Raw genomic sequence first — 27507 nt, forward strand, 5'->3', positions numbered from 1 at the left:
CTCTCTTCGATGGAAATCAAACTAAAACTTCTATCCATTTCGTTTTTTTTCAGCTTCTGTATTAGAGTCATCTGGTAATGTAGATACAAGTGATTCAATTTCAATCCAGATTCATTCCTATAGTAAGTTTTTAGGAATTCATGTCGGTAAATGCTACATACATATGGTACATGTATTATGCTGAAAAGCAGAAACGTAATTTTCGAAATTATTTATAATATTAAGAGTCGCTGCCGCGACAGTAAGACTATTTATTATCAATCGACACAAAATTACAGTGTAAGAAGCAAATATGCTGCATATACAAAAATCCCGTTGCTTACGTCAAACTCGTATTTCATATCACAATTTGCCAAACTTTCGAAGTGCTTTTAATCGAGAAAAAAAATCACATTTAATTCTGCTTTATTTAACAGTTGCATTCAAAAGACATCGATTTTCAATAGGGTAAAGTGTTTTGATTTACTTAAACTCTGTTGATTGAATTCTTCCAACTCTGTGATGTGGATGCGAATTTTTTGCCTAGAATTCACAAATGACGAATAAAAATAATCATAAAGTGGTATTTTATATGTATCAAATCCATATGAAATTTTAGTAAAATCTAAAGAAAGAGATGGAACTTGATTAACAAATATGTGATGACAACACTTTAAAGAGTAATCACGGGAATCAAAATATTGCAATCCAGGGACAAAGACCAGACATGGAAAACAGATACACAACAAAGAACATACATACTAAAATCATACATACAAAGTAACAAAAGCAACTCAGACTCCACTAAAGACTGGGAGCATGGACCAGGTGCACCGGTAGGGTAAAAAAATCAAGTCCGGGGTAGACAAACGAGGAAAGGAAAACTATGACTCGTTGAATAAATCAGTTTTCATGGTGGAGATGGATACACCATAACGATCCACGAGTTCATGATGACGACCATAAAACTTCTGTAGTAGTGACTTTAATCTTGTAACAGCATAACATTGTTCCAGAAGACTATTTGTTAAGAGTTCTAGCGCGATACAAAAAGTATGCGTAGTTTCGGCAAGCTCTGGCATAACGTATGAGTTGTGATATGAACACACCATACGCAGGTGCTGAAGGGATGTTGCCACAGATGAAAGGAAAGTTGACAATTTTGAATGAAAAGTCATCACGTTCGTCGTAAAGTTTGGTCAATAGTTTCCTTTACCATCGATTTCTAAGTGTAGGTCAGGATATGAGTCAAAAATTTTGATTAAAAATTCCAGCATTTTGTAACATCTTCCTTTGTATATTTGGAAGATAATAAAGTTGATGAAAATATATCATGAGCATCAACACTGTTTCGTTTAAATTACTTTTATTAAGATTTTACAATAATACATTTTATCAAATTTCAGAACACCCAAAATGTGTAACAACCTCCTCGGTGTCTTTAGAGAAGTGTCCAGCAAGTATGTATTATAATTACATTTTCTACTATCTAACTACAGTGTTCAAACCATTTTTTAAACTTAGTGTTGCATACTATTATATTTGCGGTCGGGAGGGGAGGATTTACTTTTATGATTTAATTCCAGTTTGTTATCTTCGTTCTTTACCTTTTTCATACTTAGTTATATATAATGGGGTCATAACTTACGACTAATTTTATATTTACGACTTTTTGCGACAAGGAATGCAGGGTCTGTCTTGACTCAATAGATATACATATAAAACTTTCGATGTATTAAATTATTAATAGTTTCAATTTTTAGACATACTTAAGTCTTTTTTCTTTTTTAAAATATTTTTACGTGTATCTATTATTTTGAAATTGCTGTGTTCATATTTGAAAAAAATAAATGGACTTTACTAACTGAACCTGTTGAAAGTTATATTTCCTTGGTATTAGTAACCAGATATAATACTGAAGTCTAGTATGTTTTGTTTCTAAATTTGTACGTGTTTTAAATTTTATGGCGGTTACAAACTTGTCGGCTTTACAAAAATCTTGTTTGGGGACATGATATATGTTTCAACTTTTGTGTTCTTATGTGGTACTTATGGTGATCTCAACATAATAAGGCTCGTGGTGTTCTCTGTGTTGGCATATTTGCATTTCTACTTCTTATTGAATTAGTATTGATATTTAAATATTTTTTCATAGACACTTCTCTACCTATGGTTGATGTTCACAAGAATCCAGAAAATACGGACGTAAAACTCGGTGACAATGTTGAACTGCGTTGCAACTACATTTCTTTAACAAACCTATCAGATGTACAATGGGAAATCGTGTCACCTGGAAATGAAATTTATCGTCCTGGGGTAATTTTGAGTTCAGCCGTGTTTACTATAACACTAAACGTTCAAGAGAACTATTCAAAGCTAATAATTATTGGTGTTAGTCAACAACAGGTCTTAAGATATAGATGTGTCGTGATTAATGAAAATGGACGGGGATCATCAGAAGTATCGGTTGTGTTAACACCAGGTATTCTATTCACATACTACCATAAAGTTATTGGACGTATAATAATAATTATTGCAAAATCTTTTTAAATTTTTTGAGTTTTACTACAAAGACAAGTACATATAAATCATGTTCAACAACATTAATTACAATCTTGAAAAATAATGTTCTACTGCATTTATTAACCATAAGCTATTTTTGTCCCTCCCTAACCCTAAAAGGAGTTATGAACCAGCCCAGTCTACAGGCGTCGGTTAATGTATTTTTTCCTTTTCATTTTTTATACGACGAACCCATTATCACAATTTATAAAAATTAATATTTTTTTTCAATTTCATAAAGGTTTTTAACAAAGGTTTTTTTTCAAATTATAGGAATTGATTGAGATTTGAGTTCAATATCTTGTATGCACAAACAAGTGCGTTATGATTATTTGTTCTTTCTCACTGAGCCTTATGAAGTTCAATGTAATTTCACTGATCAAGATTGGCAACCTATAACAAATATGTTATACATTGAAATTTTGTAACTTTGTAGAAAAAAAATACATTACAATTATTTAATTCCTAAAATAAATGTTTTTATTATATTCAATTCAAATTATTTCTCAGAACTTCCTGCTCCTAACGTTACAAGTGACATTGAAGAGACAACCTTGGGTCAGAACGCTACAATATCCTGTTCTGTACCGGATGTTTATCCTCAGGTTTTACATACCTGGTGGGAGAGAGAAAATTCAGATCCCGTAGATATGACAGAAGATAAATACAGTATAATAGACCAAACTTATAACTTACATATTCGGGATGTAGTATTTACTGATCTCGGTTACTATACATGTTGTGCAAATAACACAATGGGAATGAATTGTAGTGCCAAAAAAGCTTTAGGCGGTAAGTTTAGTTAATTTTCATTTGATGAAATAAAACATATCACACGATTGAAGGTGTCTGTTTATGTTCATAAAATACACGGTGAAACCGGTTTTAACCGTAAAGTAACATGTATAATCCAAACACCTTACAAAGATAATTTATTTCAGTTTTTATATGTTTTGAATTATTGCAACACGAACAAAACGTGAGTTCAAAACATTTTGCTTTATGCAGGTTTCAATATATAATGAAACCGTTATAATGAGAACCAAAAACTGTAATCAAATGATTTATAACAAAGAACATAAAATAACCAAAATAATAAATAAAAAGCAACAAAGGGAACAACTCGGACTCCACTGACGATCAGGTGCAACAGTAGGAAAAACATCCTCTACTTTTCTAGAAACACCTGCAACAAAGACACAATATACTACCTGAATCAATGAACGTTCCAAATCACACGGAAAACGGTACAAGGAGTACGGGTTACGGTACATGGAATGCATACGGTAGACGGGAAAAGAAATCGATTATAATGGAAAATAAGGTTGTTTTTGAGTACAACATATAGTACAATGGTTGTATGTTGTATAAACTTATGAATCATTAGTTAAGATAATAAAGTTACAGTTATGCCAAATATAACACTTTTAAGCCCGGAAAATACGCAGACAATAGATTCCACCTCAAACAGCCCCGAATTTGATTTGTTGAATATCTTTCGCCATATAATGTAGATACTTGTTTGCAATTATTTTATATAATTCAAAATAAAGAGGGAATTCCATACATTTTAGAAAGGGACTTTCAGGTGATTATTTGCTATTCTGTGCCAGGAAGTACACAATTAATAAAATTGTCAACAAAAATGGAATTCCAACCCCCGGCAACTCCCGAATTCGCCGATGATTTTCTCAACAAGCGAAATAGTTCGTGACGCGTGCCAATGACACATGTATGACTATGATACAAACTTCATTACTCTAAGATAATTTATTAGAATTTTAATTTATTAAATAATTATCAAGCTTAATAGTTCTATGGATGTACTTTCTTGTTTCTAGCATTTTAGAATATCAACCAAACTGTTTCACATCATTCAAGATGTAACATATGACAGTGTAAACGTTCAAAAATGTTCTTAAAACACTTACATCTAGGAATTTTTTTATGAACCCGTGAACCAAATTAACAACAACATTAGGCTAATAAACAAGTGATTAACATTTTAATAAACAAATACAAATGCTAATCAAACTAGATAATATGTTTATTACGGTTATATGCGCAATTTTACCGGAATTACATCCGTTTAACACGATTTGGATTATAACATGTACATGATGTACATGCAGTTCTACCTGACGCAAAATTTAAAAATTAATTCAAGTAATTCTATTTAATATGCTATCTTTAAAGGGACATAGACGTGATCTAAGATATTTGTTCATGTGTGTTACATATACAATAACATTGGTCTAGAATCCTCATTTTCATTAGAAATTACAAATATAACAATCTGAGATCTAAATCCTAACTTATCACGCACATTTTTTTATGTCTGAACAAGTATTGCATTTACCATTATGTGTATAAGACATTAAAAAGTAAGGGAGGGCTCCTTCATAACACAATTCAATCATATCAGTATCAAAAGCTAAATATGGACAGGCAGTCGCGTAACATGAATGACAGTTGACAAAACAACGGTTGCTGTTTGGACAAGTCGCTCTTTGACTGAAAAGTGGATGGCACGCGACGGTGGCTCTTTTATAATGCACATCTGAGCAAAAAGAAAGAAATTTTAAATTTTATTTAGAGGAGTACTTAAAAAGACAAATCTATATTGTGTGTGTTTATGGAAATAAGTAAAAATGAAATATGTAAATGAGATAAAGGGAATAGACAGAAAAATAATCTATTATTTCTACTTCATGTTTATCGACTAAGCTGTCTGCATCGACCATTTCATAAGCGAGTGGAGGAGGGGTACTTTTGAAACAAAAAAAAATATCCAACATCAAATCCCAGTTCCGTCCCATAAGAACAAAAATGGCCGATCACTTTGATTCTTTTCGACATGTGTTCAATACTTTTTTCACCCTCATGATAATTAGTATGCAACTTCATAGAAGGGTCCCATAATGCGCTTACCGATTTCAGGTACTTCAAATTCCTGCAGCTGTTTATTGACAGTTTATTTGTCAGCATTGGTAGTCAAGAGTTGCATATTCCGTCCCATTCTTCTCAGCAAGCATAGATCATAGCCTCGTGAAATTTGGTGTGCAACTCATATAGCGATTGTATATTCCACGTTTGTCAGTTTTATTAACATTGGCAATCATTGATACATTATCATATTCATCTGCATTGGGGATAGTGAAGTATACTGAATGAGTGATGTTTAGACGTACATTGTTCCGATAAAGAGACCCCAAAGAATTACAAAAAAAAACGATAATATAAAGCTATGACGATTCAGTCCACTATTAGTCAGTAGCCTGGTAACTCAATATTGCATTAATGAACGAAACATAAGAGTATGTGATTTAATTTATAAGATTATCTTGTGACTTGTAAAGTACACAAAAATTGACATAAATTGCAGAAAAAACTTCATAATTGCTAGTGTAATGGCTTCTTTTACATGTTAAACTATATTTGAAACATGTCTCTGTAGTTACGGTGCAGATGTTTCTTATTTATTCCGTGAAAAGGATTGCACTCCTCGTTTTTGTATCGTCCTTTAACGCCTTAACTTTCTTGCAAAATCATGATTTGTAGATGACCTCATTTAGTTTCAATGAGTTTGTGTAAAAAATAACCAGGCGTATCAGAAAAGAAATCATCGACATACTTAGTTGATTTTTACAACAAATATTAATAGACTTTAATGGGGGTTGAATTGCAATGACCTCGTTCATCCCTCTTTCCGTCAGACTGGCCAATGCACATTTCTGAAACAGATTTATCAGCTGCTGTTGACAGAAATTGTTAGATACTTCCAAAATTGCTTTTGTACCCTTACTTAGTTTATTGTTAGTCGGCACATTTTTAGAACGATTATGATAGATCGAAGTCTGGGAATATAAATGCACTGTATATATTGTTTTTTGTCGTTTTTAAATCTATATAATGAACGAAAAATACTCAGAACATAGTACAGGGTACACGAAATTCACGTGGTACACAGTACACGGAACATTATGAATATCTAATGTTGATTAGGGTGGTATTCTAGATCACCACTCAAAAAAAGTATTACCCTCGACTTTATTCTGTACAATATTTTTCCCGCTAGTGGTTATGTGGTATATAATCCTCCACTGCAGACGATATATGTATAATAACGGTATAAGCCGTAGGCGTACAAAACTAAAAAATATCTAGATTTCTAATCAATAAAAATACACTTTATCTGAAACTGTGTGTTGTCAAAGGCTATTTGCAGACCATTCTAAAATAAGTTGCCTGTGCGGTTAATACCATACCATAATCGAAATATTCTTTATTTATTACAGCACCCCCCGTTGAAGTCAACATATCATTAAATGGTGAAGTCGAGCTATTTCATCCTTTGACCATTACTTGCTCAGTCCGTGCTTTCCCGCCAGTAATGTATGTGGGAATGTCGACGAAAAGTCGATCATACACATCAACGGCATCTTCAAATGGAAGTAAGCTAGAAACAGTCCAATTTGTACCCACGAGCTCGATGCAGATTTCAGACAATGATAATTACTGGTGTGTTGCCTATAACGGCATCAGGTCTTCGATAAGAAGCGACATAATAGCTGTGTCGGCGTATGGCAGTAAGTTTGAATGGGTGAAATGTAGTTATAACAACTGTTAAATATATCATGTATGCTCAGAACCATTTTTTCCTTGTCTTTTATTGTTCTTCTTCTTCTTCTAGTACATCTACTTCTACTGCTTCTTCCATTTACTTTTAACCTTTTTTATCTAGAGTAACCTTTAAACAATGTATCTAGTGAAATGAAAAAAAAACTTAAGTATTTTTCCTTATTGTTGTTTACAATTGTAGTCATTTTTTACATATTTTACAAATCAAGTTTACTTACAAAGAAACGCATAAGAACCATATCTCCCAAAGCTAGCCGTCAAATGAGTACCAGCATTTAAGAGCACTTATCATGATCACTGAAAACATGCCTCGTTTAGTGCAAAAAGCTAAAAGCATTAATAGATTAAATGGGTACAGTGGCTATGAAAGCACCCTTACAATTATGGGCGTTTTCCTTCAGTAAAAACATTTTTATCGGCATTTAATTTGTCAACTTACTTATTAAATAGCCACCGTAAGAATCCATTGTATTTCCGTCATCTTTAATGACTTCGTCCTAAGGTCAATAGTGTTTAACAATGATGGTTATTAATGCGTCTTCATGTCGTTATTTGACTTCTAAGAAAAGTCATCCATCTGTCACCGTGGATTTTTTTTTATTTTTGTTGTCGGGGCCATTCAGAACTTACTTGAAGGTGTGTTTACACTATTTGGAGACCTTTTGGTGGTCTCAGTAATTTTTAACTACTATTCATAAAGGTTATACTATGGTGCACATGTTGCGTTTCACCTTCTCTGTTCCTTTTTTTTCTATTAAAAACACAATGAAGTTAATACACCTATCAAGCGAAGTTAATGTTTATTTTTTATAAGGTAACTTGCATTTGTTACTTTCGTATTACATTCTTATTTATAAAATACTTAAGTAACTCTAAATAACGAAATAAGAATTGAAGTCAAAGTAATCGAATAAGAACAAAATCTCCTGTGTAGACCTATAACCATTTCCTAATTTACTACGTATTACTACGCTATGTTTTCGCCCATGTTTTTTTTATCAGGGTATCGTACTTATTAATATAAAATTTAGGTTTACCATTGAGCTAAGCAAGTGTTGTACGCTTTGAAGTAGTGAAAGATACACTCCTTGAAACATTCACGTTTCCCATTTTAGCGTTTGTGCATCGTTTATCTTGCGTTTACACATCGTTTTGTGTTCGTTTAAACGCACGATAGAAGTGTTTGTTTAAACTCACGATAGAAGCGTTCGTTTTTTATTTGTCCTTTGATTATTTTCTTGATTCATCTGTTCTTTTTATATTTTTTGCTATTATTAATTTATATATTTTCATTATTTCTATTTGTTTTTGTTTGCTTTTTTTTTCTTTATTATTTTACATATTCGTCTATCGTGCATTTAAACGCACGCTATGAGCGTTCGTCTATCGTGCATTTAAACGCACGCTTGGAGCGTTAGTTTATTGTGCGTTTGGTGAGCGTTTAGCGTGCGTTTAGGTATCGTGCGCGGGAGACCTGAACGGCTCAAGCTACTAGTATTACAAGATTCTCTGTTTAACAAGGTTATGTTGCTACAAGTTTTTATGGTCATCATCATGAAAAGATCGGTTGCTATGATGTATCTATCTGCACCATGAGAACCGATTTGTTCAACGTGTCATAGTTTTCCTTTCCTTTTTCGTCTATTCCGGACGTAGCATTTTATGAACCATCGGCGGGTGTTCTAGGAGACAGAGCAAACAAACTATTCTAAGAATACGATGAAATATCAAACATCACACTTCTACTCATTTTTGTGGCAATGTAATAAAATTGTCTAAATTATTTACAATGTCGTTATTTAATTTTTCAAGCTGCTAGTCGGTGCGATTACGTGACGCCTGTACTGTTTACATGATTGTGCGAATCCTGAATGACGAAATGCACGTCTTTGTGCTTTATATATCGAAAAGTTGGGTTATGATGTATTAATGAATGAGACAATATAACCAATATGATTTTCATTTTCTTAGGATTCTTGCATGAAGTATCTTAACAAGCCTTTGTGGGCACAGGACCCTATAAATAGTAAATTGTTGACACTATTGACATTAAAGCGAAATTATTCATTTCTTAACAAGAATCATGCTGCAATCGCGGCAGACAACTTGGAAATAAATAATAAAAATAAGACCTGAGTCAAGGTTTGAATTTAGTAACTTTAGAGTTTTATATGTATTTTAGTTGCATTTAGCAATGGAAACGATTCTGATGTTGTCTTTGGTGAAATGGCCAACATTTCCTGTCCCATAAACTATATATATCCACAAGAAGTAAACATCACATGGTTACTCAACGACACATGTCTATGTCCAAATGAATATATACTTACTACCAGTTTACGATTAGTGCAATTCAGGGCAGACTTCAGCAGAAATGGAATGTATAAATGCCATGTTGATAATGGTCAAATTGAAAAAACAAGTAGCGGGATATTTTTGCATGTTCTAGGAGGTAAGGATTGATTCATAGTGATCATTTGGTATATTTTATAATTCTAAATAAAAATATTGTATTAAAAATGGTTGGTCATTAAAAGTATGTTTTAATGCCATACAGTCATATTCAGTGATAAGAGATTATCTATATTAAGCTCAATTTGTTTTTGTTAACTCAGAGATATATTAGAAATATTTAAATTTATACTGAGGCATCTGTGACGTAGATATTTTACTGGTTTATAAGGAAAACATGAGAGAAAATGTTTCCGTTATTTTTTAACAGTGCATTTTAACTAAATTTCACCTATCAATATCTTTAAAATACAAACTTCACAAACACTTGGATGATTATTTTTGGGGACATGATGTGAATATACTTTGATTAGGCAATAAAATATCTGTGCTTTTCCTTCTTGTTTCATACATTATACACACTTTTTTCTAATTCTTAAACCAGAAGGTATCTAAAAAAGCGTTTATTACCTTACTTTTCACTAATGAATTCACGTGCATTTATCGTAACGACTTTTGGTACAAAAAATAAAAGAATAAAAACTATGAGTCGTTCCTTTACTATTCTTAACCTAGCAATACTCCAATTTACGTGCTCTGTATCATTTCCAAATTATTTCAGTGAATATGTAGAATAATACTTCGTGTATATATGCTTTTAAACAAGACAACACTGTTAATATTTGTTATATATTATTCATGTGGCATAACAATTACAAATCCTTGTTATTCTGTAAAAAGGGGCTATAGGTGGAAAGTTAAGGAAAAATCAAGAGGAAACGAGATTATTGACAAGACAATTTCTTTGTTTTTTCCAAGACAATTGATAACAAATCTATAAAAAATTAATAAGAAAACTTTTTATTTTAAAATATCCTTTGGAACAAAAGAAAAACATATGCAGTGTGTATTGTTTTAATATAAATTAACTTTGCGCATGATCCAAATATGCACTGGTCATGTTTAAATAAGACTAATTGTCCAGATACGTATTCTGAAAATATCTTTAATTTCTTGATATATAACAATAATTATTCATGCCTAGATTAAGTTGACATATATTTGTTAATTGGATAAATTTCACTTCTCACTTATATTCACAGACATTCCAAAAGTTTCTAGTAAAATATTATTCAACGATCAGGAATACCCACGCTTTCTCAGTGTAAACCGATCAGATAGCGTGGAACTTATCTGCAACATTTTAGCATCACCATCAGTGTTAAGCATTCATTGGAAAAGAGAAAACGATGGTGCCGAGACAATCTTTCCCGTTTCGATTTCTTCACCAAACCTTCCAATCAGCTCTGTTGCTTTGTCCGACGGGGGAAACTACACGTGTAATGTGTCAAATGCTGTTGGGTCTGCTACTGGCAATACAGTTACACTCCATGTAAAGCAAAGTGAGTATGTTAAATTTATTAACTGATATGATGCGCATTGGTAAAGTTGAGATTTAATTAAATAATCTGTTTTTGTGCATGCTGTCTCCGTGACCAAATGACCCCTCTATCCATAGATTAACATTTTAACTTAACCAATCTCAGAATAAACCTAAAACCCAGCTCATTATCAAGTCTCATATTAACATAAATCTATTTTGAAACTGTGTAAATTAATTACATGTAACAGCCGATACAATTATGCAGGCCATAGAAATAAACTGAAGCTGAAGCCAAACCTTACTGTTATTCTAAAGATTGAGTGTCGTTTATAGGACAGATATATTTTGCAGGTGTGTTTTTCAAAAACAAAAACGCAAAGTCCCACCCTAATCAAAAGTGAAAGAACAGACACGATCTCATCTATATTTCATTAAGTAAAATTATATTTGTAGAGTTTACAGAGCCTAATTTTAATGGAACATATCAATATTTTTGGTGTAAAGAAACAAATTTAAGTTTAAAGAAGTACATTATTGTAGGTCAAAGGTCAACGCGGCTTGATCGGACTTGAAATTTATTTTGACACGAGAAATTAATTTCAGTGGCAAAACCCATCCAATTGATGGATATGCTTTCCCTTTCCAATGATTGAAGCTATGTTAACACGGACCATAACATTATGTTCTTATGCCAAATTGTTAATAGTGAAGTTCATCATTTAAAGAGGATTTCTGAAAGGTAAAAATGTATGGCATGTCTTTTCTTACTTTTAATCTGATAGTTATCTCATCTTAAAATGAGTGAAAAATACAAATTAAGCTGAACAAATTCAACATTGAATATTAAAAGTATATTTCAATGTTTCATTTTAATGTAAATATTCTTTTCAAAGCACATATTTGTATTTAAACTTTAATTTATATCAAGCAACGATTTGATAAACCCAAAGTGTAAAACCAAGAAAGAACAATGAATTTGTTCAAGTTAATATAAAATAAATAAAGTTCCATGTTTTATGATAACAACTGTAACTATAGTTACTTTAATGTTAAATGTAGAATGTAGAATTCTAATATGACGTCCTTAGACCACAGCAATGTTCAAAAAGCAGTAAAAATATGTCCAACATTTCGTGCAACACATAGGCGGCGTCTATTCAAATAAATAAAGAAACCAGTTCTGAATTATTTTGAATTGACAATTTAGATACAAGATACTGAACGTATCTATATTTATGACTACTTTATAAATTCTCATTACTTGTTCTGGTAGCTGTTAAACAAATGATACGTGTCATTGTGTTATCTCAGAGTAAACTCAGTTTTCAATTGTATAATTATGCGCACCTTCACTCTAGGCACGAATCACCCATAATATAGTATCATTGCTGAAGTTTTCTATATTGGCAGAGTTATTGGTCCGGGGCCATATTGAACCTTACGCAATTATACATTTTTTGACTAACTAGTCCAATACGTCAATATTATTAGTATTAAACATTTACTTACAAAATACAACTAATCTAATTCCCATAAATTCCCATATGAAGTGTTGTTTTTTCAATTCATTATTGGAAAATAGGCTAAAATCATTTTACACAATCCTCAGTATCCATATGGATATGTTAGTCTTTTCACGAGAAACACAAGAAGTTTTGTCGAAATTGCATTGAGTTAACTATTGTAATATCTTATATTTTTTTGTCATTTAATGATTTAAAGTAAGTAATCACGGTAAATATTGTTTTGACATATTGTAATGACTTGTCCGTGTATCTCTTTAGTTACAAGGGATAGTTCTAACTAAAACACGATAAAAATGTTTTTATGACTACATTTTTTTTCAGCTGAACCAATGTGTCCATGTCAATGTGCATTCAAATTAAAGTTAGATTATTGGAACAATATAAATATTTCGAAAGATATGCTTCTCGAAAAGATGGCGCCTTTGATGGAAGAGGTCCTGAACGACATGAAAATCGACAAAACGCAAGTATCTGCTGTAATTCGAAAGCTGACGAGTGCGCCTGACGACCGGAAATCTGCGGAACAGATTGGAACTCTTGGCATTGTTATGATCGCAGTGGTATTCGGATTCATTATCCTATTTGATGTCATTTCTTTCTTACAGTGGTGTTTAAGGAAAAAGCAAGATAGAAATGATTGATCTATAAATTGGTTTAGTGTTGTTTCAATGCGTATGGCCACTTTGTAATGAATAGCTCCTTACGATCATACTTTTCAATCATTTACACAGGAGTTAGATTTAAATCCAGGTGAGAAAGAATTGTAAATAAGCCAATTCCGTGTATACATCGGCGCACATTAAAGACAACCTCGTGATAATTAAAATTTGATTCGACTAAAACTGAACATGCACTGTTGTAAATCACTGTTGTGAATATTTGTTATTTTCAAATATTTGATATCTATATAGTTGTTAAAGCACAATTTTATTATCAGTAGTTGAAATAATACTTAATTAGCGGACTTTGTGCAGGCGGTATTGCCATAGATGTCACAGCGGTACGAGTTCGAGTCCCACGGAGACCAAAAATTTGCATCGCAAATTTGACAGTTCTAATATCGTTTGGAATTTTTCAGACCTATCTATACGTTTACATATCTTCCCTGTATCAATTTGATCCGATGGAGCAGTGTAGCGTCACATTCTCAGACGTTGTATATTGATTTGTTGTGACATGCATCATTAATTTGATCCTCTATCGTACATAATAACACCTAGATGAACTGTCCAGTAGTGCCATACATCGTGTACTAAGTTACAGCCCTAGATTAATCCAACGAGGAGGAATGACCTGGCCAGCGAAAGCTATATTTTTATATAGCCTAGCTGGCCGAGTGGTCTAGGGCGCTGGACTTTGTGCAGGCGGTGTTGCCATAGATGTCACAGCGGTACGAGTTCGAGTCCCACGGAGGGAACGACCAAAATTTTGCATCGCAAATTTGACAGTTCGTTGGGAATTTTTCAGACCTATCTATACGTTTACATATCTTCCCTGTATCAATTTGATCCGATGGAGCAGTATAGCGAATAGAGTCGTCACATTCTGAGACGTTATATATATATATATATTTGATCCATATGGTGTATCAATCTGCACAATAAGAACCGATTGTTTCACCGTTTCAGTTTTCCTTTTCTCTTTTGTTTACCCCGAATGTGACATTTTATGATTTTTTTTTTTGTTTTCTGCTCGAATCTTGGTTGTCCTGATTACTCCTACAATGAACATTTGTTGTTTATTTACATATATACTTTCTCATTGGTAATGAAATGGAAAGTGGGTAAAGAAAGAGAAAATGGGTTTTTTCTTTTTGGGTTTTGAAGTAGTTTGAAAGTCAGTCTTTGTTCTTTTAGTTAAAATATTTACCAGTTCTACGAACCCACACACAAGCTTTATATACTACATAATTTTGAACCAATATTAGTGACAAAAATTCGCTTATATTTATAAAGCATCATGAATTTCTTATGAATCCAGTATATATATAACATGACAAAACGCATTCTCAATAAATAATTATCTGAAAACAAAATTGTAAGGAGCAAATTCGATTAGTGGGAAAGGTAACAATTAACTATGCAAGATTCTATTTGATAAACATATACATTAAGTCTAACAACTTTATGTCAACTTTTGTTTATCATTTTACATTGTATTTCAGGAATAATTGTTTCTGTTCTTGTTTTGTGCTTAGAAAGTATGGTTGTTGATACGGGTGTGTGTGTGTGTGTGTGTGTGTGAAAATATAACATTTTGTATTGATTTGTGATGCTCTTATATTATTACCGCAATTATGTCATGAAAACACATTTTTTTGCATGTAAATTCATACCTATTGATCTGTCTTCGTTTACATTCTTCTATGTTTGAAATATATTCAATTAGATGCCTTGTGTAATTGTACTTGAAGTTATGTCAGCATAAATATAATTGTAATGGACTGAAATAGTTCTGTGACAATAACCTCATTGCTTTGTCAACACAGTATGGTACCATTCCTATTTTTGATCTACCTTCTCCATACTGTAGTCGAAAAAAACATTTTTTTCAGATTTTTATCAGATTTGATTCACAATTTGTTATCATTATTGTCTCAAATTTTGAATATCCCATGACCAGAAAAAAATATATCAATCTTGTTACATGGTATTTAACCAGTACATAGTGAGTCTAGAATAAATTAAGTTTGATTCAAAGTTCGTATATCTAAATATATTCATGGGGAATAAACTTTTTGCTTTTTCAGTTAGCGTCAAATGATAACCTAACGGAAACCTTGTTTATGATTTAACAAGCATGAAATGATTAAGGAATTATTTATGGGAATGATATATGTAAGATGAACAGGTGTAAGAAAATAACGACAGGAATTTTTCCAACGCAGTCGATATAGTTTCGCCTTTTACCCTTAGACCTTAAGGACGCTCTTCTGTGGAAACGCAAGTCAACTGATCGCAATTCTGTTTCCCGATTGGCCAATTACTGATAACCTAGTGGCGTTAAAAAAAACTGTATCGAAAATTTGAAATTGCGTGCCATGTGTTATTTTTTAAAGAAAGGTAGAAACTTAGAAGTGAAATTTTACTGCGTCGGCCGTCTTTTTTTGGATAGTACTTGTTTTACATGGATCTGTTATTTTCTATTATTGAATAAAGCTATTCTTCTACATACCTAATTTAGGACTTTAATTTCTATCAATAAATGTTAGTGTTTTGTGTACTTTTTAAACATACATAAATAATGCAGTCGACAAAAATGAAAATATGCATCCTAATTGAATGCTCATGTTGGTATCTATCTGAAATAGAAATTAAAGGAATATAATTCAGTGACAAAGACAAGACAGAAAAAAATAGACACACACAATAAAGAACATGAAATATCCGAAATGACAAGTACAATGGAACAAAAGTATATGCGCAAATCGGAATCCGCTAAAAAAAACTTGGTCTAGATAGAATACGTATCCACTGCTTTTCTAGTAACACCAGTCGAGTCAGTTTCTAATAAATTATCAAGTGTAGGGGAAGATTAATGTGAATTCATAGTTGAAATAAATGAAGTCAATCTATCAAGTTTTTATAACTGTTGACGATTTTGATATTTTGATATCCACAAGAGATAAAGATGTTACAACCATTAGTTCCTTTAAAGGAAGAAAATCGTCATGAATAAATCACTTTGACAAATTAGTGCATTACAAAAAAAAATCAGTATTATAGATTTCATCAGTAAATTGACAATCAATCGACGTTAAGATATATGCTAAAAGAGTCATATGTGGTCAACGCTGAAGTACGTTTGATATTTAACGCAACGGCGTGGAGGTGCGTTGGTACACTAACGTCGCTACGAAATTTTACGTGCATAAGCGCGTACAATGTTACAGAGAAAACTAACAAACTGAAAGGCAAGTCATGAAAGTAGCTAGTATATTGTTGCCTGTATAACCAAACATAGCATGCATCATTATAACTATTGAGTTTTAACAGTACATGTATTTAATGCAGTATCAAAACTTAAAAGATACGTTGCGATACTCGAGGTAATTCGAGAAACATACACTGTAGCTATAGGTAACAAAAGATAGCGAATATTGAAAGTCGTATTTCATGCATTATGAAAACTATAACAGATATAATTAAAAGATTTACCGAGACAACTTTGTTACAAGTATAATTGTATTAAAAATCGGAAAAAATATTGCTTTTTTATAAATTTGATATCATGGAATTTTACCTTTTGAAAAAGTAAGACATGACTTCACAACGAATCATGAAGCGTATTCTATAGTTGAAAGGCGAATTAGAAACTGCAATATACGAGTTAAAATTGTAATAGAATGTCGAAGTTCCGGTGGACCAGACTGGCACGTTTCTTTTCATATTACGTATAGTCCATCAAATCTAGTAAGACCTCTGTAGCATCAATCATTCTTTGATAACCTTAGCAGTAGTGTATGTGATGACACACATGCAGAAAAAAAGCGCCGTCTTATACAACATTACATTTGTATTTGCAGATTCTACAGGTACTATTTATCAGTTTTTTATGCAGTACATGTAGTTTATACGCTAATACAGAAATCTTAAAGCTATCTACAACCATTCGATAGCTAAGCTAGTCAAGAAATATTTTCATATTAAAGAGTGCTCGTCCTTCTAAGAGACTGCCAGTTTTATTCAATTTTCAACTGGGTGTAGGAAAAAATGGAGCAAAAAATATTAAATTTGTTTTTATAATTTCCTCGATAGTTGGAAGTATGAACGAAATGAAAGCATTTTTTTTCTGATTGCATGTAGATTAATATCATATCGGTAGAATTTCAAGATAATCGTATATTTACGGCATCATCGAAAAATAATCTACATGATAGTCAAAACATTGCAGCGAAGTACATAACAAAACCTCACCTCTTCATAGTGGCCAACGATAGCAGATAAAATAAGTACCACGTACCGTTTTTCCTGACATATTTAAACCAGTACGACTACTTTTGGCACGAAAGCTAATATTTGTTGATATGTGTTATAAATGTTGCCGTGTGATAAACACTTAATCATGCATTTGCAGTAAACTAAATGACCAAGAGACCCCGAAAATATAATTGAGAAAATTTCAAGTAGAGTGTGATAAAGGGGTGTGGTAATGTTAGTCTGTGATACAGGGAGTGATAACGGATATGACATCACAACATTTGATACAAGTCAACTATTTTAGGACTTATAAGATATTCAAACTGCTGTATTTACTACTTTATTAACGATAAAGATCGACGTAATAATAAAAGTGTAGATCTTTCAAACTACTATTGTATGACTATCCTAAAATGACAAGTATATAAAACTTCGCCTGAGTTCTCATCCAAAATGTTTGCATGGATTGTTCAAGCATGGACAAAAATAACATTATGCAAACTCGCATTTCAACTTATAAGTGATATCTAGGCTTACGATCTATAACTTTGTTATATACATACGCATCTTTGAAAACAAATATCTGAATATTATTCATTAAAAGATCAGAAATAACAGCTTCTGTGATTTAAGTTAAATCAGAGGAAAAACTGACAGCCCTTTTTTAAGTCTAGAAGAGGCTAGACCTATCGTCAGGTAATAAGAAATAAAATTTTATCATTATATAAATAGGTCTTCATATCGTGATAAGAACACGACGTTATATTGAACGCATGTTTTCTAGTTGTGTGAAGGTACTGATCATTATTATTGTTATGATAGTTATTGCTCATAAAGTGTTGTTAATATGAACATGAAACTCGATCCACGCTGAAAGATCAGAGATTTAATCATTTTGTATATGTTTGTAATGATTGATTGAGGATATGCCTATTTACAATATTTCATGGTTCATTTCAAGATATTTTGTGCTACTTTCTATTTTCATAATTTATACGATTCTGTCTGACATTGAATTTCTAAATTTGTAGCTTTAAGAAGTTGTTGAACCTACAATGTTGCCTTAGGTTGTGATATTTGCTGTATTATACCTGCCACATAAAACAAATTGTAACCAATTAACATACTTTTGCATGGCCACTATCAAAACAAGCAAGCAATCAATCTAACAAAATGAATAATGTCCAGATCTGTGTATATTGTTTGAGTTATTTCAGTCTGTCAGTTTTGCTTTTTATATCAGTTTTCATACAAATACAAAGTTAACTGTTATTACTCTTTTTTTCATTTTTTTAACACAACTGGGATGAAATTTCAGGCCAATGCTAATCATTAGACTTCAATGTATCTAAAGAACAGAAGTTCAATTGGACTAAAAATAAATAATGACGTGGGTCATTTTTGATGAAATGTTTTCAACTCTCGGTCGTTACCTGTATTAACCTGGGTACTTGAACCATAAATAAATTATAAGTTACTGCAATTTCTAGATACTGGCGTATATATCGTAAAGATGGCATCTTTGCATAATTCACTGTAATAAAAAACATATATCTTTTGGCTTTTTTTAAATATTGAAAAACAGGGAGTCCAGTATTATGGAAATGACCAGGGATAGTTTCCTTTACAATATGATCATTTAGAACACAAGTTATTTCGACGAATTGTCGAAGTAAATGTTCGAAAATAATTACATAAATTTAAAATTAATATGATATAATTGCTGATGTACAATTAGTAGAAATTGTAAACCTGCTGCAAAATATGTTATCGACAGTCTGGTTTATATTCAGTATTGCACTTATAACATTGATCGATCAACACCCAGGCTGATTCATGTTCGGGAAATTTAATGGGAAGGGATTTATGTCTAATGCACAAACAAGATATTTCAATTAGAACGAAAGTATAATTCTCCGCAGCTAAAATAATTAAATAATTATATTCATAATGATAGTTTTTTTCATTAAAAGATACAGGCCTCCTTCAAAATTATGGTATTGATATTAAAGAAATAATAAACTCGATATATTTTGTATTGATATATATATATTTAAAGGTTTAATAGTGAGCGGAAGATATAATAAATTCAAGTCATTGATGTCAACTTCAAAACACATTTTCGAATTTGTTTTAAAGTAACGTTTAATAAAATGAGTTGAAGTTTTACAACATTGAAATTTAATGAGTTATTTAACCGTTTTATTAGTATATGATTCTTTTGGACATTAGGCATAAACCATGACAGACATTCCAGTATTAGGCATACGGCATCCACCATGGAAGCCATTCTACTAATCTGCAAACTACTAGTAGTTACTGTAGAACAAACTAAGTAACAGTCTTTAGAAAAAAAAAACCTGACAGTAGGCTATTGATGCAAATAAAAAATCCATCGAACTCAGTTTTATTATCTGTGTAGAAACAGTTATTGGTCATATAATCGGCCGTTTTTTCCAATCTGTTGCGACGCTTATGAATTGGGCACTTGTCAAGATAAATCATTTTTGAATTGGTTGATTTTGTGAATTGTAGATGAAAGTTAAGGTGTGATTGTTTGAAAATAAAGATCAGAATACAAGAAGGATAACGGCTTTTCAAAAGTAGGGCATATGTAGACTGAATAATTTTTTTTTTCATTTGTAGGTTTTTCTACACAATGAATTACTTTAACATTGGCAGTGTCTGATTTTTTATGGACGAGTACTTACGAAATTATAAAACGTTTCTGTCGATCAATTAGATTTTATCAACAATAATCGAACAATATCCAATATTGTACTATCAGCGACTTAATGTTATCACTTTTCAAATCAGGTCGTCTATTGAGTGCTAAATATTAATTCGTCAAAGAAATAAAATGAAACGACCATAGAAAATATATGTTATATATATTATAGTATGACCTTCATATTATTCTATATACACAGTGAAACCTGTCTAAACCAACCCAATAATACTGTTGTATTTGCTCGTTTCCGTCATATTTTCTATATAAAAAACATCTTAACAGCTATTCTTATATAATGATGATTCCATCTCAACCGTTTGAGCTTGCCTGTTAACACTGCTCTATTTTCGGTCATTTGTTTGAACCTGAGTTTTCCATTGTTACATGTATCAAATCCGAAAAAAAAAGACAACCCGATTGTGCCGACATAGAATGAAGCTCATTCTACCGGTCTCTCTAGTATATATTCCCAGTGTAAATCGGAGTCTAGGTTGTTATTTAGTTAATCATTGTATTTATTTCAGATGGTGTCCATCCAAAACCCAGGCAGTGAGTGGCACAGGACAAATTTTTTTCTAAATATTTTCGCCCATTACAGATTCCTTAAGTAGAAGGCATATTTGGTACATTGACTGCCCTCTCAAAATGATATTGCCTTCACCACATTCGAAGTAAATTCTATTCAAAACTTCTCGCTTTACTACAATCATTTTACAAAACAAGTCTGTACACACCATTTTCTCAACCTGGGAGATTAAAGCATCATAGAAAACGAAACTTTTGGTAAGGTCCTTTCTGAAGTTTCCAAGTACCGTTAACCACGCTCCGTAAGTTGGGATAAAAAAAATTAAAGTTCTTATGGATGCTGTAGAGGACTATGTAAGAAAATAAATAACACGATAACAAGTTAGCATTGATTCACTGTTAGGTCAGAGTGTGTAAAGACTTAAAGGTCTTTAATTTAAAATGTTTGAAAGTTTGAAGTAGGTCAATGAGTGCCAATGCTACATCATACCCCTATGTAGCCAAACTGTTGTCTTCTTTACATGAAATATATGTTGTCCTACTAGCAGACAAAGCCCAAAACAACATTGTTTTTGTCTGCAAAGCGCACCACATCCAATGTGTATTATTGAAGGTAGACGAAGAAAACTTTTAGCGGTAACAAGAGTATTTTTACTGCTTAACGTTTACGATTTGATAATGCATTACACAATTTTGACCAAATGCCTTGCTGTCACGAATATTAGGATCAAATTGGACCTACATTCAAATTAGTTAAATTATCAAATTGACATTTAATGTCCTGACTATCAAACTGAGTTTGTTGTTGGGGAAAAGAAATTAGTAGATGTACATTCGCATCCTTTTCACAATATCGTGACTAAATGAACTTAGAAAATTGCTAAAATAATATATAATTCATGATGCGGGTAAAATATAAAATAAAAAGCTGTTTTATTTTATCAGATTTTTCTTTACATGATTAGCCAGTTTTTTTTCTATTTCTATTGGTGTTGTTAAAATGATAAGATTTGTATTACTTATATATTAGGCCTACACTGTTAACAATTCCGTCACCTGCTTATTCCGGTCCCACATGAATAATGATATCAAATTAAAGTATAAATCAAGTAATAATATGTACCATGTATATTGTATTCACTAGCTGCAAGTACTAGTTTTATTTTCCTACAAGAGTAATGTCCGTTAAATATATAAATGATTGATTGTTTGTCCGTGCAGCAATATTTCAGCTATATTCAGACAAAGAACATGAAATGGATGATTAAATGAACATGAAATGATGATGAAATAAAAAATGGATGGCACACAAGGGCAACAGGGTCGACAAATTTAAATTGCCACTAGAAAAAGGGAGGGATGGGTAGGGTCGGGCAATTTCGTCTCCTGTGGCGGAGCGCAAAGGTTCCTACTCCTATCGAATACCACAGAAGGGTTCTTTACCGTGCGAGGAACGTGGCATCTTTCCCAACACGGTGCACCACTATGGTTTGCGGTCAGGTTTTCCGTATAATAGCCTGGCAACCCCAGGATGTAACACGCCAGGGGTACCCCATTCCACCACCTGGGGCACACATCCCAGTTGCTCTGTGGGCTAGGTTTTTGAGCACTATTTAGTCGCCTTTTACGACAAGCTTAGCGCTGCTGCAGGCCTATTCTGTTGACACACGGACCTGCACGGGGCCCGAAAATATAATAAACATTTATATACAGCAGAATAGGTAACCCAAATTCCTGTTGATGTTCATTTCCTTAAGAAGATACATTGTATGTGTAGTTAACAATGTGGTCGTGTATTGTTCTTGGTTTAAAGACTGAAGTGGTAACTAATTGTTAGTCCATTTTTATTTCTTCTTTACTATTTTTGTTGTCATTAACTTAGCTAAGTCGTTACCTTAGAATTTTGAAATTTATTTATTTTTATTGATTGGTCATCCATGGAAATCCGGGATATCTGTGTCGCCTAAAAATCAATCACACGATTTGAAGAATATGCTGTACCCCCTGGGTTTCCTCAGTTGCACCATGGTATTTTTTTCCAAATGTACATTATCATGAATATTCCGTAAAACGTCATGCAAAGTTATTAAGAGTAATCAAGGGAACCAAGGTTATAGTGGTAATCAAAAGAATGTAATCCAGGGACGAAGACCAGACATGGAAAACAGACATACACAAAGAACATAAAGTAACTAAAATCATAAATACTAAGTAACAAAAGTAAATGAGCAACTCGGACTCCAGTAAAAACTGGGAGCATGGACCAGGTGCACCGGTAGGGTAAGAATTAGTGATCTTTGTCTGTGTGATGCTTTCGAGCATTTATATGCACTGTAAAAAAGGTCGGATAAACTCTCGTAAGAAAAAAAAAGATTAGTACAGACTGAATGTGAAGGATCAATTTAATGGCAGTCAATATGACTCGCTCTAAATGAAAACTTCTATTCTATTTTTCATTCTTCTGAATACCATTAAAATGATAATGTCACTTTTTTTAACAAACGTCTAGATATAAGCACATACATTTTCAAATGCTACCATGCATATATATGTACGATTCTTCTAATGTATGTATTGATGACATATACAGATGAATCACCACTTCTTTAACGTAAATATATCTGTCGAATCGGTAAATTTAAACAAATACATGATTGATAAATTACTGAGTAGTTGTCACTGATTTGAAAACCTATCACAATATTGCACAACCATCACTCTTGCCAAGGCCGAATTATAGATTTTTATTTTGTTTTTTTTATGTTTTTTTCTTGTTATATTACTATGTCTATATTGTTTTGAGTAATTGACTTTTTATTTGTTCTTCACTAAATATTTTACTATCAAGATATTGCTAACTATATTGACCCCAGCATATTTTACCAGGGGCGATTTCATTTGTTCAAATTAGGAAAATTAATACAATGAGAAGACGAGCGAAGCACGGCAAAGACATTTGTAAAAAAAAGATTGCAGTACTTTCCAACTTCTGGAGGCGTACGCTTTCCTTGGATCCGCGCTTGTTTACCAAGAAGACGCCATGGAAAACATTGCTTACAAACAAAAATTGTAACCTTGACTTTGACAGCCGATTACTACATTTGACGTCGGGCGACATTTTTGTATCTTTTCACATGATACGGCTCATATATATAAGGATCACTAGGTGCAGTCAAATATCTTATCTTCCAAAATGTACTAAAAATGTTCCGGCAGGAGTAAATGGAAAACAAAATGTACCCGTACCCCACCGGAAAATAGCTTAATTTAACATACTTTCCAATGTCATAGCCATTAGGGTATTTATGCGTTTGTAAAATATGCCTCATTTGGCATTTTCTATTAAAAGTAAGTACCATCACATTTAATACTTTTTGGGTTATTTTGATGACTCGTTACAATATCCGTAGGCAGAATTTATCCAACATTGGAAAAAATGAGATTTTCTACTCTTCCATAAAAAAAGTTGTATAAATTCAAATCTTTAAGTTATTGTTCCACCGAAACGTCTCAAATCTCGTATAATTCGATTATTTAATTTGCTACATTAAAACAACTTTTAAAAAACACAAATGTTTAAAACACTCCAACACCCTAAGTGTTACTGTATTTTTTCATACTATTGGAAAAACAAAATAAAGGGATGTATGATAAAACTGTTGACGTGCTAGAAAGACTAATATGTTTTGAACAACTGAGTCAACTGGGTAAAATATAAGCTTATACTTAAAGAAAAACCCGAGAATATTTTGTGAGGATAAACAGATTCGATAATGAGTGGTATGTAGGTACCAGAAAATGACCATGAAAATGATCAGAAAAAAATATCGCCGTTTTATTTAAGAGGACCCTTGTAAATGATTTTCAAATAAACTTTTCAGGCTACATAAATTGTAGGACTACAAGAATAAAACATAGTCGAAAAAAAATTGAATTTCTAAGTCAGTAACAAATTCTTTTCACCTTAAACACATTAAAGACTCTCTTTAAAAATCAAATGTAAATGCGCATTTTAAGGACCCATATCCATTAGGTAAAACCAGACACGTATTTTATATTTTGATTAAAGACCATTCAGTTCAATTTGATCCGATGGACCAGTGTAGCGAACAGAGTCGTCACATTCTGAGACGTTTGTATAATTGTATAATATTGATTTGTTATGACATGCATCATTAATTTGATCCTCTATCCTACATAATAACATCTAAATGAAATGTCTCGTACAACCATGCATCGCAAAGTTGACAGTTCTAACATCGTTGGGAATTTTTCAGACCTTTCTATATATAAAGGATTGTACAACAATACCGATAAAGATGTTAACACACTTTAATAAAATATATAATGGGCAAAATTTTCAGTCAACAAATGGCCTTCTTCAGAGCCTTAAATAAACTGAGTGTGTATGAAAGTATATGGTCTGTGAACACAACTCACTACCTAATCAGGTGAATACCTGTGACGTATAAAATTTTACCGACAGTAACAAAGATCTTGAACATTGTGCTATAGACACACGTTGTGTGTTGATCTTGAATACTGAACTATAAAACTAAAAATATTTACAAACACTGTTATAAGAAACTATACAAAATAGGAAGAACTTAATGTTTTTTTGTTAATTCCATGTGGGTGTAAAACACGGAGTTCTTCAGTACTGGGATTATCTATGTAATCGATATACCGATAAAAAGTTGTGCATTAAACCAAAATGATGGTAATAACACAAATAACGAGTATAGAAACAACAAACATTTCTTTTTTAATTGGAAAAACAATTCATTGCATTTAATTTTGTACTCCTTGTTGAGGACTATACTTTTCTATCGTTATATGAACAATATATTTTTCAAGCAAATTGCTAAGTATGTACATGTATGTGTTGGTTTTTCCACGGAGAATATGTAATATGTTTGTCGTTCCATTTTAATGTTTGTGAGGTCTGTTGAAGGAAAATTTCATGGGTGTTGTCTGCCACTTCACCTTTCAAATATACAGAGGAAGATATTTACAAAATGCTGAAATTTTTAATCGACATCATATTTGTCCAGTGTGGTGGACGCGTTTTTCAACAAACGGTTGGCATTCCAATGGGAACAAATTGTGCTCCTCTACTTGCTTGGGGTTTTATGATTTTTGATAGTAACAAAAATAGGAAAATTGTTACACAGAAGGCAATACTTCCTTTTAACACATGCTATTAAGGTCTATGCATTCATATTTGTAAAAGTTGACAAGAGTAACTGCATGATTTCACTTTTCAGTCATTTAAGTAATTAAAACGAGGCGCCTATAGTTAAAGAAATATTTTCATACAGTAACAGTGTGTTTATGTTTTTCATTTAATACCCAAGAAATGTATAACTTATACAACATTTATTTTATGCATTTTTAACTTTCAGCTGTACATCTATGTCATCTATGTCAATGTGCATTTAAACTAAAGTTACATTACTGTACCAGCATAAATGTTTCAAAAAAGAGTTCATCGAAAAGATGGCGCCTTTGATGGAAGAGGTCCTTAAAGGCATGAAAATAGACAAGACGCAAGTTTCTGTTGTTATTCGTAAACTGACGAGTGCGCCTGACGACCGAAAATCTGCAGAACATTTCTTTATGTCATTAATGTTTAAAGTAAAGTACAGAAATAAACTAATGACATACAAACATGGATTATTCTGAATTGCAGATATTATGGTTTTGTTTGATTTAAATTTAGATTTAATTAATGAAAACATGAAAATAATTAAACAAAAACCAATGCCGTATACAAATCAGTAAGCATTGAAGACGTCTTTGTGTTGTTTAGAATTCAATTCGACTAACACTGAAAATTCATTTTGTTGGTAGTACACCGTGATGTTTTTAAATTGTTTAAAATATATTTTCATGATAAAGCACAATCTTATTAACATAGTTATAATGATTTGTATGTACATATCAATTGCTGAATTTACTTAAACGGTTGTTCACACCTCAATCCAATGGCTACCTCTATGAGAAACAACATCAATTCAGTTAATTTTTTATCTCTTTTTTCAACAGATCTTTAGGCCTGTTTTTAAAACCAAAAGCTCACTATATATAATTCACAACTTACAAACCCACATGAGTAAAATAAAATTTTAAAATAATGGATATGAAAGTTATTATGAATCTAGTATGTATATTGCATGACAAAACTCATTTTCAAATAGATCATAATCTCACAATATAATGATACAGCGCAAATTTGTAGTTAGTTGAAAAGACAATGATTAAATATGCAAGATTCTATTTAAAATATACATTAATTCTGAGAGTACAACTGAACGTCAATCAACTTATGTATGTTATTTAACAATGCCCTTCAGGAAGGGTTGTTTCTGTTGTTTTGGGGGTTTTCTTGGGTTGTTAAGAAAGGGTTGTTGATATAGGAATACGAAGGGGAAGATTTGAACTTCATTTTATTGATCGAATAGTTGTGGACGAAAAATTCTTCAATGAAACTTTACAGACTTTGATAAATATTTATTCTTTTAAACCCTAATTGCCTTTCCCGTACAATTCTTCCTCCATGACGTAACCTTCTTTGATCATTGTCCAATAAATGTTATTAATGTCATTTGATAAACAATATGTAATATTTATAATCTTAATTATATGAATTTCCAACACTTGAATAAATTCTTGTTTCAATATCCTTTAATGGTATCTCACTTTATTGATTATTAGACAAAGGTCATATATCCAAATATTTGCATGGGGAGTGGACCTTATCGATTTACCTCCTGGTTCTACATACTT

At 32.1% G+C, this 27507-nt stretch overlaps 1 protein-coding gene across 3 annotated transcripts in view; it reads left to right on the forward strand.

Annotated features, from left to right (window-relative positions):
• Nucleotides 1-15723, forward strand: part of LOC148613366 (contactin-5-like) — a 46024-nt gene extending 30301 nt beyond the window's left edge. For 2 of the 3 annotated variants that reach the window (XM_088586774.1, XM_088586775.1), the window contains exons 6-13: nt 54-122; nt 1386-1439; nt 2135-2461; nt 3052-3333; nt 6840-7130; nt 9365-9634; nt 10737-11036; nt 12865-15723. In XM_088586774.1, coding sequence (XP_088442900.1) covers nt 54-122; nt 1386-1439; nt 2135-2461; nt 3052-3333; nt 6840-7130; nt 9365-9634; nt 10737-11036; nt 12865-13184 — 1913 coding nt within the window. In that variant the 3' untranslated portion in view covers nt 13185-15723. The remainder of the gene's footprint in view (nt 1-53; nt 123-1385; nt 1440-2134; nt 2462-3051; nt 3334-6839; nt 7131-9364; nt 9635-10736; nt 11037-12864) is intronic. The other variant, XM_088586776.1, reaches the window with a different exon arrangement.
• The last annotated feature ends 11784 nt before the right edge of the window (nt 15724-27507 follow it).

This window comes from Perna viridis, chromosome 6 (genome assembly GCF_037379345.1).
Source record: "Perna viridis isolate PV_CMFRI_1.1 ecotype Kerala chromosome 6, ASM3737934v1, whole genome shotgun sequence".
Classification (NCBI taxonomy): Eukaryota; Metazoa; Mollusca; class Bivalvia; order Mytilida; family Mytilidae; genus Perna; species Perna viridis.